The sequence below is a fragment of the Panthera pardus genome, unplaced genomic scaffold (genome assembly GCF_024362965.1).
Source record: "Panthera pardus isolate Hobbes unplaced genomic scaffold, ASM2436296v1 HiC_scaffold_11, whole genome shotgun sequence".
NCBI lineage: Eukaryota > Metazoa > Chordata > Mammalia > Carnivora > Felidae > Panthera > Panthera pardus.
In genome coordinates, this window is record NW_026526666.1 from 87,453,763 (window position 1) to 87,470,848 (window position 17,086).

Sequence of the window (17,086 nt, forward strand, 5' to 3'; positions counted from 1 at the left end):
TGGAGGGGCGCCGGGACTCCCCGCCACCCGCCTGCCAGCCCGGCCCCGCCGTCGCCGAGCCTCCTCCCTGCGCTTGGGCTCCCGCAGAGAAAGCGGCCTCGGCGTCCCGCCCGGCGGAGGCCAGGGAGGCGGCGGGGCGGGGCGGGGGGTCGCCGGGGAGGGCACTCGTGGGCCGCCAGGCCTCGCGTCCCCTTCTGAACGCCGGAGGAGGATACCCCTTATCCCACCTGCTTTCCAAAACGTCCTCAGTCACGGAAAAGAATAAAACACTACGAAGTCCAGGCCGTATTCCGTCCCCTTCATGGTCCAGCTGGAAGGCCATCGCTGCACATTTGCGGGGGGTGGGGGGAGGGGGCTCTACTTCTTCCAGGCCACACACAGGCGCTGCTGCCCTGAGACCCTCACCTGCTGGGGCTAGAATGTGCTCACTTGTCAGGACGAGTCAGAAGAGACCCTCCCTGCAGGTTGTGGTGCGGAAGAAATACCTGGGCTGGTGGGGCTGGCGGCCTCTTGGCGCCGGCAAGGCCGGACTGTGACTTGCCAGCTACTCTCTCCTCTGCTGGACGGTCGCATGGCCACAGGAGTGATTTTTCTAGGGAACAACTCTTGGCATGCTTGGAGGAGGACCCTGGGAATGGAGGCCGATGGAGTTTGAAGAAAACACTTTTGGATCCGTCACTGCTTTTGGTTCCTGTCTCCAGGAGCCTCTTTCCCCTGGGACCCTCTTCCATCATTTCAAGGTCTCCAGGAGCCCCAGGATGGCTGTCTCTTTCCCAGGAGAGGGCAGAAACTGCCGAAGCCTCCAGACAAGAACCCTGGCTGCGGAGAACAGCAGCACCGCCCTGGAAGATCACTGCCAGCCCCAGTGCACACGCACCTGTCAGGTCTGAGATGTTGGAGGGATCTACCAGGTACCCAGCACCGCTGTGCTGGACTTGGTGCTGGGTGTTTGATGCTTAGGTGTTCTCAGGCAACCCAGTGAGGTGAGGATTGTTTGCCTCGTTTTTAAATTAAGGAGGCTGAGCTCAGGCACCCAGGTCTATCTGAGTCCAGATCTCCTATCCGGTTGCCTTGCAGGGGACGGCCCAGCAGACTGGGGACGAGGACTTTCTTCTACCGCCACGTCTGCCCTTCGTGGGTAACCAGCTATGACAGTGCCCTGAGGGCGGGGCTCATCTTCCCGGAGCCCCCACAGGACCTGACACGTGCTGGCACCCCAATGTCTTTTGCATGAATGACTCGCAGGGACCGAGACTTGTAGGCCGTGGACCTAGCTTTTGCCCAGTACTCTGGCCCCAGAGCCCCGGGGGAACCCACCGAGAGCCTGACATCTGCCGTTGGCTTCTGAAGGCTTTCAAATGTGCCACTTCCAACTCATTACCGCTAATGTTTGGGGACACCCTGCATACGACAGATGCTATTAGAAAACCAAATTCTGCTCTATGAGGAAGCAAAACTAACAGAGCACAAAGCAGGTTAGGAAGGGAAGATTGATGAGCCAAGGCCCCTGGAAAATAAATGAGAGAAGTTTTCTTTGCCAGATGACTTTTATTTATTACACTTGCTTTTTGTTAAAGACACAGACATCCCACTGGTCTCTGCGGCCCAGGGCTGGGGAGATGAGCTGCTGGGGTTGGGAGGGCGCTGGGGTGAGGGGTGGGTGTGGGAGACTTGACTTACGTCAGTGAGCCTCTGGGAAAAGGACCGATCTTGGGCCCCAGCTCTGGGAAGAAGGCTCTGGGCCTTGGCAACGGAGCAGGACTGGGCATCCTGCTGGTGGCACCCTTCCCAGGAGGCTTGTCTCTAAACCAAGGACCTGGGCAAGGCAAGGCCTGGAGAGTCTGGGCCGGCAGGGTGGTTCTGGTCAGGGGCGGTGCTGCAGGGGCTTTTTTGGCGCCTTGTTTCTGGGCCATGAGTGGGCCAGGGTGGTATTTGGTTGTAGCAGCAGAGGAAAGTGCATCAAAATAAGTCGTTCCCAGGCTAGCAGGGAAATCACACCTATTCAACAAATATTTATCGAGGGTCTTCGATGCTTGGTTCTGGGCATTGGGGATCCATCAGAGAAGAAAAGCCGAGTCCCTGCTCTTCTAGACAAGCCACTGGATACAATGACCACCCCACCCCCCCTTCCTCAGAGGTGAATGATCTGCGAGAGGGATGTATGAAGAGGACAATGGTAACCGTGACTATCAAGAGGGGCCAGGAGAGGCTTCACAGAGTGGAAGTCCTGCCAGGCCCGAGTTCAGGAGGTCTCCAGTCAGAGCACCAGGGGAAGATCATTCCAGGGGCAGAAACAGCAGAGACAAAAGAAAGACCTGGTGGCATGAAAATCAACGGCCTGTCTACGGCATTATGAGGACACAGTCCAGTGGGTTTGATCAGGGGGACACGAGGGAGTGTGAAGGGAGAGGAGGCAGGAAAGACAGGCTGGGGCTCCGAGCTTGGACTTTATCCTCAAGAGACACCAGTGATGGGAGGAGCAGCACATTCGGCCATGGAGGCACCTTCAGGCTACTGACTGAGGGAGGGTGCCTCCCCCCCCCCCCCCCCCCCCCCCCCCCCCCCCCCCGTCCATCCATCCCCCCCACTGGCAGGGGAGGCAGGGCTTGGCCTTGCCTGCAGGCAGGAGAGCGGAGTCACTGCCTCACACCCTGCCCTGCTCCCCCCTCCCGCACATACACACACGCACACACACACTCACACACACACTTCTCTTCTGCTTGCGTTTCACTGGGGCAGACTCTCCGGGGAGGAGCCTCTCTCCCTCCAGGAGATCAAACTGGGGTTGTCACTTGAGGAAACGGAGGCTTCTGGTGCCAGCGTAGCAGTAGCTTTGCCTGCCTGGACCCCGTGGGCCTCTCAACAAACTAAGGGCCTACTATGTGTCAGGAACTGTTCTAGCCTCCTGGAGCACGGAAGTGAAGACAGATGAGGTACTTCCTCTCTTGGAGCTAAATATTCTAGCAGGAGGAGAGAGGCGATAAACACACAGAGGAGATAATTTTGGACAATGGTAACCAGGAAGGGGTAAGACAGGGTGGCACGTGCAGGGGTCAGGCAGCTTCCCCGGGAGGTGGCATTTACACAGCAGCCCGAGTGGAAAGAGGCCGGCTCCCGGAGCACGAAGGAAGGGCATCCCAGGCGGGGGTGCAAGCGTGGAGGCCCCTGCGTGGGAAACAAACTCGGCGTGTTCAGGAAACCTGGAGAAGGCAGAACAGGCCCAGTGGAGTAAGGGCAGGAAGGGCTGGTGACAGAGGCGGGGCCGAGTGTCCGAGAACCTTGCAGGCCGAAGTAACAAGCTGCATTTAGATATGATGGGAAACCATCGCAGGGTTTTAAGCGGGGGAGGGGTGTGGGTGACATGTGAGTCCCTTTTCTTTTTCTTTGTCTTATTAAGCTTTTTATTTTAATTCCTGTACAGTTACCTGATTTGTCTTTAGAAAGACTTTCTAGGGGCGTCTGGGTGGCCCCGTCGATTAAGCACCCGACTTTAGGTCATGATCTTGCAGTTCGTGAGTTCGAGCCCCACGTCGGGCTCTGTGCTGACAGTTCAGAGCCTGGAACCTGCTTCCTATTCGGTGTCTCCCTCTCTCTCTCTCTGCCCCTCCTCCACTCTCTCTCTGTCTCTCTCAAAAATAAATAAACGTTTAAAAAAATTAAAAAAAAAAAAGAAGACCTTTCTAACAGCCAGAAAGGAGAAACAACCCAAGTTTCCACTGATGAATGGATGCCCAAGACGTGGCAGACCCACATCAATGGATATTTTGGGGCAATAAAGCGGAACGGAGTACTGATATGTGCTACAACACGGATAAACCTCGAGAACATTATGCTAACAGAAAGAAGCCAGACACAAAGATTGCACACACGGTAGGATCCCATTTACGTGCGATGTCCGGAAAGGCCAATCCACAGACACAGAAGGGAGGTTGGCATCTGCCTGGGAATGGAGTGAGGGTAGTGAGTGTCTGCTAATGGGCACAAGGCTTCTTTTTGGAGTAGAAATGTTCTTTGCGGGGTTTCTCGGGTTTTTTTTTTTTTTTTTTAATTTTTTTTTTTTAACGTTTATTTATTTTTGAGACAGAGAGAGACAGAGCATGAACGGGGGAGGGTCAGAGAGAGAGGGAGACACAGAATCTGAAACAGGCTCCAGGCTCTGAGCCATCAGCCCAGAGCCCGACGCGGGGCTCGAACTCACGGACCGTGAGATCGTGACCTGAGCCGAAGTCGGACGCTCAACCGACTGAGCCACCCAGGCGCCCCTCTCGGGTTTTTTTTTAACGCTTATGTATTTGAGAGAGAGTGTAAGCAAACGGGAGAGGGGCAGCGAGAGGGAGAAAGAGAATCCCAAGCAGGCTCTGCACAGAGCCCGATGTGGGGCTCGATCCCATGAACCATGAGATCACGACCTGAGCTGAAATCAAGAGTTGGACATTTAGCTGACTGAGCCCCCTGAGCACCCTGGAGCATAAATGTTCTTTTTTATTTTATTTTATTTTATTTTTTTAATGTTTGTTTCTGAGAGAGAGAGAAAGACAGAGCACGAGCCGGGGAGGGGCGGAGAGAGAGGGAGACACAGAATCCGAAGCAGGCTCCGGACCCTGAGCTGTCAGCACAGAGCCCGATGCAGGACTCGAACTCACGAACTCCGAGATCATGACCTGAGCCAAAGTCAGATACTCAATCGACTGAGCCCCCGGGCACCCTGGAGTATAAAGCTTCTGCCATTAGATTACAGTGATGGTTGTGCAACCCTATTTACAAAAACACAAATTGTACACTTTAAGTGTGCGAATTTTATGGCATATAAATCATATCCCAATAAAGCTGGAGTTTTTTGGGTTTTTGCTTTTTTAAGACCTTTCTGGATTCTGGGTAGAGAATAGACTGAGGGAGTGAGGAGGCGGGTTCGGTCTCCCAGCCCAAAGACCTTGGGGTCCTGGGCCGGGCCGGCCACGCAGCCCGTGTCAGGTGGATGGTGGTGTCATTCCCGAGGTGAGAAAGCCTGAGAGGCCCCGGCTGCCGTGTGGACGTGACCCTGAGCCGCCACGTGGAGTGCCACGGGGAGGTGTCAGAGAGGCAGTGCGTGCAGTTTATAGGACCAAAGCCTCGCAAGTCGCCAGCCTACAGATGACACTAAAATCACAGAACTCGATGAGATCGCTGAGGAGAGAGAAGAGAGAGGCCTTTGGTTTGCACGGCCTGAACGGCTGGGTGTGTGGCCACAGATGCGGCCGTGCCTTGGAGTGCTGCATGGCTTTGGCCGGATCCACAGGCACAGGACGGGAATTAGCCAGAAAATAGATTAATTGGTGGCGGGGGGAGGCTCACAACAACCTTTGGCTAGGCTTGGGCCAGGCTCTCGTCCGGTCCAAGCAGGGAGATTGATTTCCTGGGGTCAAGAAAGGCCCCCAGGGCTCTGTACACACGGACAGCTTTATTCTCAGCACCATGGGCCTGGGGACCGAGTCGTCTAGCCTGGCTGCCACTAGAGTGGCTTGTCAGCCCGGTGGTTCTGACGCACCGTCAGGGTTGAGTATCCCTGGGCTGGGGCTGGTGCTAGCCGAGTTTTCCTGGGCGGGAGTTTTGGAGAGCTGAGCAGTGAATGCCAAATCCAGAAGAATTGTTCCGTTTTATAAAAACACCCTTCCTCAGGGGCACAGGGTGGCTCGGTTGGTTAAGCGTCCGACTTTGGCTCAGGTCATGATCTCCCGGTTCGTGGGTTCGAGCCCTGCATCTGGCTCTGTGCTGACAGCGCAGAGCCTGCTTCAGATTCTCTGTCTCCCTCACTCTGTCCCTCCCCCACACTTTCTCTCTCTCTCTCTCTCTCAAAAACAAATAAACATTTAAAAAAAAAAAAAAAAGGCTATGTGTGCCTGAAATCGGCCAGTGGTGGAAGAGACCAGCCGAGTTTGCTCTAAGGATGGCAAATATTGATAGCAGCGGGGGGTGGAAGGGTGGGAGTGGGGCTCTCTGAGGGCTGGAATGTTCTCTATCTTGATGGCGGGAAGGCTACATGACCGTGTACACAGGTGAACGTTCCCGGAGCTTTACGCTTAAGATTAATGACGTTTATACATGTGACTGTCTACACTATGGCTCAAAGAGTTCTTTAAAAAAAGAAAAGGAAAGGGGACAGAGAGGCAGAGGCAGGACCTCAGAGCGCAGGTCAGATGGTTTCCCCAAGGAGCAGGAACCTCGGGCCCCACCGGGAGGGCCCCTAAAGCCACAGTGGGTGCCAGCAGTCAGGGTGGCCTCCTTGGGGATCGGGTGAGCCTTGGGCAGGCAAAGCGTAGAGGTCCCATGGTGACTGTAGGTGGGGAACCTCATGCCGGGGGAATGTGTGGAGTCAGCGCCCTATGGCGAGGGCTGGGAAGGTGACAATGGCAAAGGGTGGGGCGTGCAACCAGGAGACACGGGTAGATCCAGGCCTGTGCAGGACGCTGCGTGGGAGGCCGTCTCCTGGTGTGAATTACCCATGGGGTAGGGGTGAAGGTGGACAGGAAATGATGTTCGGGACCCAGAACTCCCAGGCATCCTACCTGTCACAGATCCAGCAGATTCCGAAGAGAAAAGAGAAGGCCCCCGGAGCCGGAAAACGGCCTTGGATCCACACATGCTAGCAAAGGACAAGGGCCATCTTAGGAAGCGGCTTAAATATCCAGAAGCACAGCTGGACAGGAGTGGGGGACGGAGGGGAGTGGAGGCTGCAGGAACAAAGGTCAGAGGAGGAGCCCCAGTGCCTTGAAGCCTGCTGTGCGCTCCAGAGGGGCGGGGGCCCCGGGGCCCGGGGCCCAGCAGAGGCTGCCCCTTGGCGGGAGGCCCCTGCTTCTCTCCGTGCTCCTGGGGGCACCGGCTTCAGAAGCTTCTGCTCAGGAACCCGAGAATAGTTTCCACTGAGACAGACGTAAGGGCAAGATGAATCCCGAGGCCTCCCGAGGCCTCTCCCCTCAGAAGTCAGAGGAAACTTTCAAAATACAAAGTAGGTCATCTCATGGCCCTGCTTTAACCTCTTCCCGGCTTCTTGCTGCTCGGATTCAAATCAGCCTCTGCCCCGGCCCTGGAGGCCCTACAGGATGGAGCCCTGTCCCTGCGACTTCCTCTGACTCACGGACGGTGCCCCTCGTTCACCTGTGGCCTTCCCCCTCCTCAGATGTGTCACTACCTCCTACCTCTGAGCTCTTGCGTTCTCTGTTCCGCTGCCTGGAATGGTCTGTCACACAGGTCCGTTCCCCGGGGGCATCCCTGACCTCCCCATCTCCAGTGTCCCTCTGTCACTCTCATATGTGCCCTGCCTGTGGCCTCCCAAGCATTTATCTCCGTCTGCAGCCGCTTCAGTGACGTGTTTACACATCCGTCCCGGCCCTACCCCGCCACTGGCCTGGGAGCCCCACGGGGGCAGAAACCTTGTCTGTCGTGTTACAGCTGTAGTTACAGCACCTTACCCATCACCCGGCAGAGAAGGTTAATGGTCACTTGTGGAATTACGAAGCCTGGAGGGTTCTGGAACGGTGGCCTGGGCGGCAGCCATGAACCCCATAACCTATGAAGGTCTGGGGGTGGGGCCTGAGAACCTGCATTCCTAACAAGCTCCCAGGTGCTGCTCGTGCCTCAGACCTGGCTTCCATACTCTGGGAACCACTGATCTCCTGATTGGCCAGTGCTGGATCATTCTGTGGGCCGGAGCAGAGCCTCCCACCCTAGGTGGCAGGAGAACTCCCGAGGGACTGGTGACTGGGGCGAGGGACTCCTGCGGGTCAGGGCAGGAGGGTCCAGGGGTCTCCCCACAGGGAGACTACAGGCTGGCCAATAAATCCAAAGCCTTGGGAGAGGGAAGTTGAGGTATGTGCACGTGCCTACGCATGTGTGTGAGAAGCCTTTTGTCTACTCAGCCCCTAGACTGGGGATGTCCCCACTTGGAGAATGGCCTGACTCCCCTCTGTCTCCATGGGATGAGGGGTGAACTGGGTGAACCCCGGCAGTCTCATCACTTTACCTAGGGGAAGGGGTCACCGCACTGCCCAGAGGGCCACTGGGCCTATGAGCTCATACTCCACCTTTCTGGGACTTTCTTGTCCCATGGTGGGAAGAGACCCCGTTCTCCCTTCCCACACACTTTCTGGAATCTACAGTCAGCCCACAGCCCAGACAGCTCCCAGAGGCCTTGTAATGAAACTCATCATCACCCCCCACCCCATTCTCAGTCAGCTGGAACTTGTGGGAGGCAGGTGGGTGATTAATCCCTAAACCATCAACACAAACATTTGTTGCTGCCTACAGCGTGTTGGGGTTTCAAAGATGAGGAGAAGTTCCCTGGGATCTATCGGGGAGAGGCTCATGCAAACCTGGTCTGCCCCAAGTATGGTGGGGGCCCAGGACAAGGAGGTTTTAAGCCTGTTTCAAGGGAAGGGCAGGAAGGGGTCCAGGAAGGCTTCCTGGAGGAGATGGCCTCAAGGGCAGCCTTGAGGAATGAAGAGTTTAGTAGGCATACCTGGGGGGGTGGAGGACAATCCGGGCGAGAGGCACAGGGATGGAAACGTATGGAGGCTGTGAGATCATGCGCAGTTCCAGATCGGTTTCCAAAGGAAAGAATCTCTGGGCTACTTGCATGCTTTTCCGGGTTGGGTTTTACCATTCCCTGAAGCACCAAAGGCTTCCGGGAGACAGATCTCAGTCACCATTCTTTTCACTTATACCAGGGAAGGCACATCATTGGTTGTTCAAATTGGGACACTTTTGAGAGCAAAGGGGGCATTGGGAATGAATGTGCTGGAACAACAGGTTTGGAAGCTAAACTGTCATGAGCAAATTGCAAGAGCAGGGCGAGGGCCACCCTAGATTTGGGGTCATTTGAGAGAGGAAGGGAGACGCAGGGCGTGGGCGTGGCAGGGAGAGCACTGTGGGTGTCTGTAGGGGTGCCCAGAGGCCAGGGACAGCTGTGGGACCCAAGCAGGCCTCCCCGCACCTCAGGCTCCCGCTCTGTGGGTCTCTGCCTGCCGTGCCCCCCTCCCCATGTGGCAGGAAGGATTGGTCAGGGGTGTCCTGAAGAGGAAAGGCGAACAGGATCCCACCCTCGCCTCCGAAGCCGAGGGCCTCTGCCAGATTCTGGGCAAGCTCCCAGCATCTTCCCTCAGCCCTCTGCCCCTGCCTGAGCACCCCCACCATCAGGCCGGCTCCTGGAAGCCCTTGGATCTTTCTCCCAGTTTCCTCATTTCGTACTTCAGGGCTAACGGCAAAATGCTTGCTCAATGCGAAAGTGGAAAATGTTCAGATTTATTGCTTTGAGATTTTGGTTTGTCTCCTGGGCCTGGTTGATGCAGTTCCCTCCAAGTTTCAGAGCATTTTGTTTAAAAAGGAGAATTTTTGACAGCAGCGTTTTCTAGTTTACAGAGAGCCTTCACATAATAGCAGCAACGATCATCACTCTATGTATTGAGTTACTACACTGGGGAGCTCGATTAACCCTCGAAATCACCCTCCCTTTCCATAGAGGCAGGCGGAGGCTCAGAGAGTTAAGGGGCTTACCCAAGGTCATACAGCCCAGGGAAAGGGCAGGGCACAGCTGAACCCAGGTCCTCTGTTTCCGTCTCTGCTCGCCCTCTCCCGTTCTGCCTTGCTTATCTTCAACTTGATCTAATGTACACGGATCTGCAGATACACCAGTGGGTGAGAACAAAACAGAACAAAACGAGAAACAAAGGCTCTTGTAGAAAACAGAGGCCGGAATGAATATAAAAATAACCAAGTATGTCCAAGGGAACCCTCAACTCCCCAAACAATATCTTTTGTGCTAAGACTATTTTTGTAATGATGCAGGTGGCATAGGGTCCAGGGGGGCAGGGAGTCAGTGAACAGAGGACTGGCTTTCTAAGTTCTAGGACTGCACTGTTCAAAATGGCGCTCAGTACTACAAATGGCTACTTAACTTTAGTTAAAATGAAATAAAAATTGGAGGCACCTGGGTGGCTCAGTCGGTGAAGTGACCTCAGCTCAGGTCTTGATCTCACGGTTCGTGAGTTCGAGCCCCGCGTCGGGCTGTCTGCTGTCGGCACAGGGCCTGTTTTGGATCTTCTGTCTCCCTCTCTCTCTGCCCCTCCCCTGCTCACACTCTGTCTCTCTCTCTCTCAAAAAGAAATAAACATTAAAAAATAAAATAAAATGAAATACAATTGAAAATCTCAGCTCCTCGGTTGCACTTGGCCCATTTTAAGTGCTCAATACCCACCTGTGGCCACCCTGTTGGACAGCACAGATCTGGAAGATTTCCAACATCGTAGCAAGTTCTACTGGACGGCATTGTCCTAAGCCACAAGCAAGCCGGCTCTGGTGTTGTCCAGACCGTCCTGGAGGGGGCGGGGAGCCACTGATGCAGGTGATAGCTTCCTCTGTAGCCAAGGTACCTCTCGAAGCCATCCCAACACCTGAGCCCCTCTACTCTGGAGAGGTGACAACTCCATGGATGCAGATAAAGGGCAGAAACCAAAAGAGCGGCCATTAGGGGAGACCTTGCTACTCGGTGTGGTCTCAGGACTGCATCTCCTGGGGCCTTGTTAGAAGCGCAGTATCTTGGGCTCCGCACCTGAGCCGCTGAATATGAATCTGCATTTTAACAAGATCCCCAGGTGATTCAGGTGCACATTCAAGTTTAAAAAGCTCTGTCTTAAGAGACAGGAGGAGCAGGATCAAAATATTGTTCCAAGTATAGGGAACCAACCAGATATTTTTAGATACAAAAAACCAGCATCAGCAGCAACCCCTCCCCCCCCCCCCCCCCGCCGCATTACCATGTGATTAAGCTTTAGTCACAGAGGGCTGAGCGTCTCTGTGCTACATAATCAACGAACATATTTCCAAGGACAGAGCCCCAGTGGGGTAGCAGGGAGGAGCTGGCTCTTCCCCATCTCCCCTTCGGTCCCCTCCCCAAAGCAGAGGGGACAGAGCTGAGATTCACATTGTGGGTCTCAAGGATACCGCCTTTAAATCGGATTTTCTCTTTTTGCTTTGCCGCCTTTAAATTGGATTTTCTGTTTTTGCTTTTCTTTCCAGTGCATTTGGTTTTTGAACTTTGCAAATCGCCAAAGACACAACGGGATGCACAAAGCGTCTAAACAGATGCAGTCATCTAAAAGGAAGCATCTGGAGGAGGAAATGTCCCGCTTCTCAGCAGTGCGGTGCTCTGCAGACCTCGGTGCCTGGAGCCAGGTGCTAATGAAGCTTTCCGGGCAGGAACCAGCATCAAGCCCATCTGTGAAGAAAACAGGTGCAAAAGGTGGTTCCATCAGACGAGGCTGCAAAAGAGGCCGGCAGCATGCTGACCCTGGCCAGGAAAGGAGGGTCTGCCCCCGGGAGTGGTTCCAGAACTGGGCTTCTGTGGCTCCTCCTTCGATGAAGATGACTCATCCCTTAATGTCTCTCTCCTCGCAGCCTACCTTGGGTCTTACTTATTTTTATCCCCGGAATGGCGTTAAGTTGCCAAACGGGTGATATTTCTCCACCTGCAAGGGCCCTCCTGGAGGATGAATTTTAAAATGCTCATTTTTACAGCTTGCTCCCAGCCATAATGCAGAAGACAAGAATGCAGGTGGCAGGGAGACAGGGACAGCAACATGGGCCCAACGGGGGGTGGGGAGGGAATGGGGCCTTGGGGAACCGCCAAGTGACTTTGCCAGGGAGAGACATTCCAGGAGTTGGCTCTAAGGGGCCGGAGGAGAGGAAAGAAGAAGAATAGCCAAGTAGGCTTTCCTAACTCTCTTTCTAATACTGAAAAAAATCAAAGCAAAACCTGTGAACAGTCCTGCGGTTTCTGCCCCATGAGCAGGTGGCTTCGTTATTTTGGTAGCAAACCTCATTTTTTTCTCCAGGGACCAGCCCATCCCCTATCTCATGGGGTCCTTGCCTGTCACTCAAGATGCACCTGGCTGGGGAGCACATGACCCAGGTTAGGCCAATTGGAAGCCTACTTCCTTGAGGGGAGCCGGTAGGATCCGGACCCATTTGGAGTCACCCGGCCTGACGGAGGTGCTGGGGAGACTACCCCCTTGGTTCTTGCAGCCTAGATCCCGTCCCTGGCCACTTCCTCTTCCTAGTCCTTCTTGTGGTCTGACTGTTGCCTCTCTTGAAAGCCCATGAGTCACCCCAGGGCATTTCAATACGTGTTTTTTTCTTTTTCTTTTTTTTTTTTGTTTGTTCATTTTGTTTTGTTTGCTTAAGTGAGACAGAGTTGGTTTCTATTATTTGTAACTGAGGGCCCGAACTGTCACAAACCCAAATGCCCAGCCACAGAGGCTTGGATCCAGAAAGCACGATAGAGTACACAATGGAACATTCTACAACTAGGTGCGGTAGTAAGTGTGTATTTGTTGACATGGAAAGAACTTCACAGTATATAGTTAAGAGCAAAAGCAGATTATAGTAAAACAGTAGACATAGTGTGATACTATGTTTGCAAAATATATTCTGTACGTTCACAGAAAAAAGATCTAGAAGAAAATATAATGGTCTTCATTCCGAAGGGTAGGATGGTTTGTACGTGGCTTTTCTTTCTGCTCAGCATAAAGATACTCCTAACCTTTCCACAATGCTTGTGGAGTGGGTTTTTCTGTTTTGCCTTCTTTATTTTTTCAAGTTTATGAAATGTTTATTTTTGAGAGAAAGAGAGCGAGCGAGCAGAGGGGAGGCAGAGAGAGAGAGAGAGGGAGAGAGAGAACCTCAAACAGGCTCTGCGCTGTCAGCAGAGAGCTCGATGCAGGGCTCAATCCCACGAACCGTGAGATCGTGACCTGAGCCGAAATCAAGAGTCAGACACTTAACCGAATGGGCCACCCAGGCGCCCCTGTTTTGGTTTTTAAAAAAAGTGGACACAGGCGGGTCGCCAGAGTCACACTTTCTTGATGCCTGTCTAAAGTGAAGTGATTTCCTGGGTTCAGGGAGGGACTTAGTCACAAAACTCCAGGGTCCCTGCCATGGGGACTGTTCACCCAGAGCTCTGACTACTGCTTACAAAGATGCAGGAGGCATCTGCGTCCCCAGGACAAAGAAAAGCCCTGCCCACTTTGCCAGGGCACCTGTGGATCCCACTCATTGTCACAGCGACCTTGGGAGATAGAGGTTCCTCCCTGTTTGACGGAAGAGGGACCGGAGAGGTGAGGTGACCTGCCCAGGCTCTCATAGTGGGGACTTAAAGGCGGGTGACTTGGCCCAGGGCTCCAACACCCCAGGGGCTACTCAAGTTTATTAATCTCCGCACCCAACATGGGGCTTGAACTCACGACCCTGAGATCAAGACCACATGCTCTTCTGACGGAGCCAGCCAGGCGTCCTGGGGCTACTCAAGTAGCCAGAATGAAGTGACTGAGCGTGCGGCAGGGCTTAGAATTATCCTGTGAGGTCAGCTGTGTGGACAAGCTGCCAAGCGGAGGGAGAGCTCTCCCTTCACCCCTGCCTGGACGCCTTGCTCTGCATAATGCCTCAAGGTTCTAGGCCTCCCCGCAGGGGAGGCAGGTGACATCACTGGGGAGAGTGGGAGAGTGGGATCGTGGGATGCCCGTCCGGCTGCTCCTTATCTTCTAGGCCTTGAAAGTCATGCCCGCAGATCGGTCCTGGCCATTAGTACCCCGGCCCCACATGACTCCTTTGTAGCATTTTATACAACTTGCAGTCATGTTACTTACCTGTCAGTTTACTTCCCGGTCTGTCTTTCCCCCTCCTTGACCGTTCGCTCCCTGAGGACAGAACTTAGGACTGTTTCACTTATGGCTGTGTCCCTGGTGTCCAGCCCAGTGTCTGGTCCCCTACGGGCACTCACCATGTATCTGCTGAACGAGAGCAGATGAACTCGTAACTGGGGGTGGGAGGGGCGTGTGAGTAAGAGGGGCTGGGCTCACCCCTCTGCCTCTACTGGCTGTATGACTTCAGGCAAGTTGCTGGCCCTCTCTGGGCCTCTTCCAAGCTTTGACCTAAGTATAAACATCCAATTCCATTTAAAGGATTGGCTTCACCCTTCCTGAATTTTTAAGACCGAGTTAAGGAAAGGCAATAGAAGTCTTTACTAAATTGCACGTTAAATCAACTGCTGGTTATTTTTTCTGATAGCACTGCAATGGTCTTCCCAAGAGTCACTGATGTGGAATGAACCCAATCGTATTTCTTATTCAATAAACTCTTTTATTGTAAGTTTACGGATTTTTCCATTACAATAATGAAAATAGCACTAGTGATTCGTTAACATTTAGGCCCAAATCAAAAGGCAGCGCCTCCTCAAATTATAAGGTAAATGCCACATAGTTGAACGTATAGTACATGTTGGGCAAAAGGCATTTAAAATATAGAAAACAGGGTCAAGGTTTGTGTCTGCAAACACTTTTAAGGTTTAGTTCATCAAGACGATACTGCGTGTGAAAGCACATGATTTTGAAAGCATATAATCTGTGATAAAACACAACTGCAGAGAAAAGGCAAAATCAAGCAAAACAAATTAAAAAAAAAACCCTCCCCACATGAACGGAAGTGACCCAAATACATGGCGACAGTAGGCAGACCTCCAGTCATTGGGCCCTGGGATGGCAAGTGAGTGGGTTTCATAGAAATTCTCCATAGGAAGGAAAGTCTGGGCCTGGTGCGACATTTGCTGCGTCTCCAAGTCCTGTCTCCTCACAGAGGAAAGGAAGTTGCTGGTCCGACACCTGTGCCCTGGGTCTGCCCAGAATGGGGCCTACGTTCCCAATCCCTTTGAGAACAGTCCCAAGTCCTGAAAAGGCAAGGCGACCCTCCGGGCCCCCGGGAGCGGCAGGGAGGTGGGGTCAGAGTTGGCCCCCGCCCCTGCCGGGGCTGTCCGAGTGGTTCACGGGGAGGGGGTGGGCCTCCGTGTTGAACACCCAGTCTTCCAGGGAGAGCACATCGTCTTCAGAGAACAGAAGATAGAGATACCTGCGCCCCGGGGGCCGGGAGGGAAGCAAAACACAGCCCGTCAGCACTTTGGGGAACAGGCCCCCCCGCTGGGAACAAATCTCAGAGGCCACTGCGACCACGGGCCTGTGGCTAAGGGTGCAGGGAGGTCTGAGATCCCAAATCCACTAGGAGGGCTGGTCCCAGGGAAGGAGCTGTGGATGCCAAGGAGGGCACTGAGACTTGGGGCGGTCCCACCTGGTTGAATGCTGGCTCGCCCGTGCCCTCACTCTGTTTAACTCATACCCATCCGGCTTCACCCAGGTTCTTCCCCGCTTGTATGAGGACCCTATGTGAGAAGCCTGCTAGGACCGCTTAAGGTCTAGAGTCTTCTTTCGTTTCACGGTGGCCTGAGGACTGCACCAGTCCAAACTCTTAGGCTGCTCCCTGATGTGCCGTTCTGGTGGCAGAACAGACCATTCTAATCCATTTCAGAGAGTTGAGCACAAGGGGGATGCTTTGGGGAACATCGAGGACTTCCACCCCAAGAAAGCGAGGGGCCGGGGCAGCAGCAAAACTGCACAGGGAAGGTTCGCAGCAGTGACCCCCATCACTGTCATTCTCCCCATTTTACAGAAGAGGACGTAGTTTCAGAGAACTAAGTAACCCAAGGAGACTAAAGGAGTTAACTTACCACATGGCTAACACTTAGGGGGTGGAGTCCAGCCCGGGCCTGGCCAGAGGCGCACCCTGGGGGTGTGACCCGGAGAGCCCAGCGCCCCCCTTCCCCGCCCCTCCGGCCCCTCTTGGGCCCCCCTGTGATGGCAGAACCTGTTGGTGAAGGGAGGGACTGCTGACCCCATCCCTCGCCCACCCCTGCCCTTCAACCCTAGGAAAGCCCAGTTTCCTCTGGCAAGAACACCGGCCGGGCCCCAACTCACTTTAGTGTCTCCGCTAGAAAGAAGGTCTGCTGTTTGTTGTCGTGGTTGGGAATGCTACTGTACACGTCTTGGATCCCGGAGAAACCGGCTTCTGTTCGACAGTATTTCTCCAGGGCCTGAGGAGAAGGGAGGCAGCTTTGGGGGCGGGGGGAGGGGAGAGGAGAGGCCCCTGCCCAGTTCTCGTGCCTGCCCAGCTCATGGATGGGCAGGCCCCTGACCACTTGGCTAGGGGCTGCTGGCATTTGCGGAAGCAGAAGGCCAAATGGTTTGTTCAGGGCTCAGCTGACCTGCTGCCAGGCTGGTGGAGACACACACCCTGGGCCCACCGCTGAGCACTTTGTCCCAACAGACTGCTTGCTCGAGCTTTGCTCTGGGTCTGAACTCGGGGGATGTTCTCTTGGCCCTCCGGGGGATAGGCTGGTCCAACAGACTCACCCACAGAGGAAGGCAGTGGAGGGCCGGGATGTGGGGACGGGACTCGGCACACCCCAGGGAACTCCCTGTGCAGATGTGGTCCCTGTTCTACCGGTGGGTGGGCCATGGGCTGACGGCTTTTTTTTTTTTTTTTTTTTTAATAAATGCAATTTTTACCCACAGAGGGGTCTGTGGGCTGGGCTCAGGAGCACAAAACACTTGACTTTTACTGGTCAAGAACCAGGGCCTTCAGGGAAACAGGGGGTTTCTGACCAATGAACCATGTCAGTGAACCTGAGTGTGCCCTTGTGCCCTGCCCAAGTCTAAGCTCTGGGTGTGGCTCTCCCTAGGATAGCCTGTGCCTCAGAGCCGTGGCCCTAGGAGAAGTTGGGAAGAGGGGGGCACAGAGAAGGCTTAGCATCCATCAAGAAACATCCTTCTGGACTCCCCATACCTGCCTTTGGCTCTACCCCAGAGAAGGGCATGAGGTTTCCTGCCAGGTAGTTGGGGACAAGAGGGCGGGTGGAGGAGACATGGGCGGTGGGGAGCAGAGCCCAGAGAAAGGTAGGGGCTGCCCAGGGCTGGGCTGGCTCTGGGCAGAGCAGGGAGGTGATCTGCTGGCTTGGTAGCCGATTCCTGCTTGACAGGAGAAATCTAAAGCCATCTGCTCAGGCTTCAAGGTCGGAGAGCAGTGACCCCATGCGCTCTGGGCCCCTCTGGCTGCTGCCCTGCCTTTGGCCCTCTTAAGTTTGCTGGTCCTAGAGTCCAGGCCCCAAAGGCTGTGGGCGCTCGTTTCTCGGCCTGCTTCTGCCCAGCTGGGGACACTTAGCTGTGCAACCTCACCTTGA

At 54.4% G+C, this 17,086-nt stretch overlaps 1 protein-coding gene and 1 long non-coding RNA gene across 3 annotated transcripts in view; one reads left to right on the forward strand and one right to left on the reverse strand.

The window, feature by feature from the left end:
- LOC109274340 (uncharacterized) lies at positions 1 to 1,540 on the forward strand. Its single transcript, XR_002083548.2, has 2 exons — positions 1 to 983; positions 1,078 to 1,540. It is a non-coding gene; the product is annotated as an uncharacterized LOC109274340 (long non-coding RNA).
- Positions 1,541 to 14,142: 12,602 nt separating this feature from the next.
- MAN1C1 (mannosidase alpha class 1C member 1) overlaps positions 14,143 to 17,086 on the reverse strand; it is a 141,000-nt gene continuing 138,056 nt past the window's right edge. For both annotated transcript variants that reach the window (XM_019461853.2, XM_019461852.2), the window contains exons 11-12: positions 15,825 to 15,940; positions 14,143 to 14,925 (exon numbers count right to left, since the gene is read on the reverse strand). In XM_019461853.2, coding sequence (XP_019317398.2) covers positions 14,799 to 14,925; positions 15,825 to 15,940 — 243 coding nt within the window. In that variant the 3' untranslated portion in view covers positions 14,143 to 14,798. The remainder of the gene's footprint in view (positions 14,926 to 15,824; positions 15,941 to 17,086) is intronic.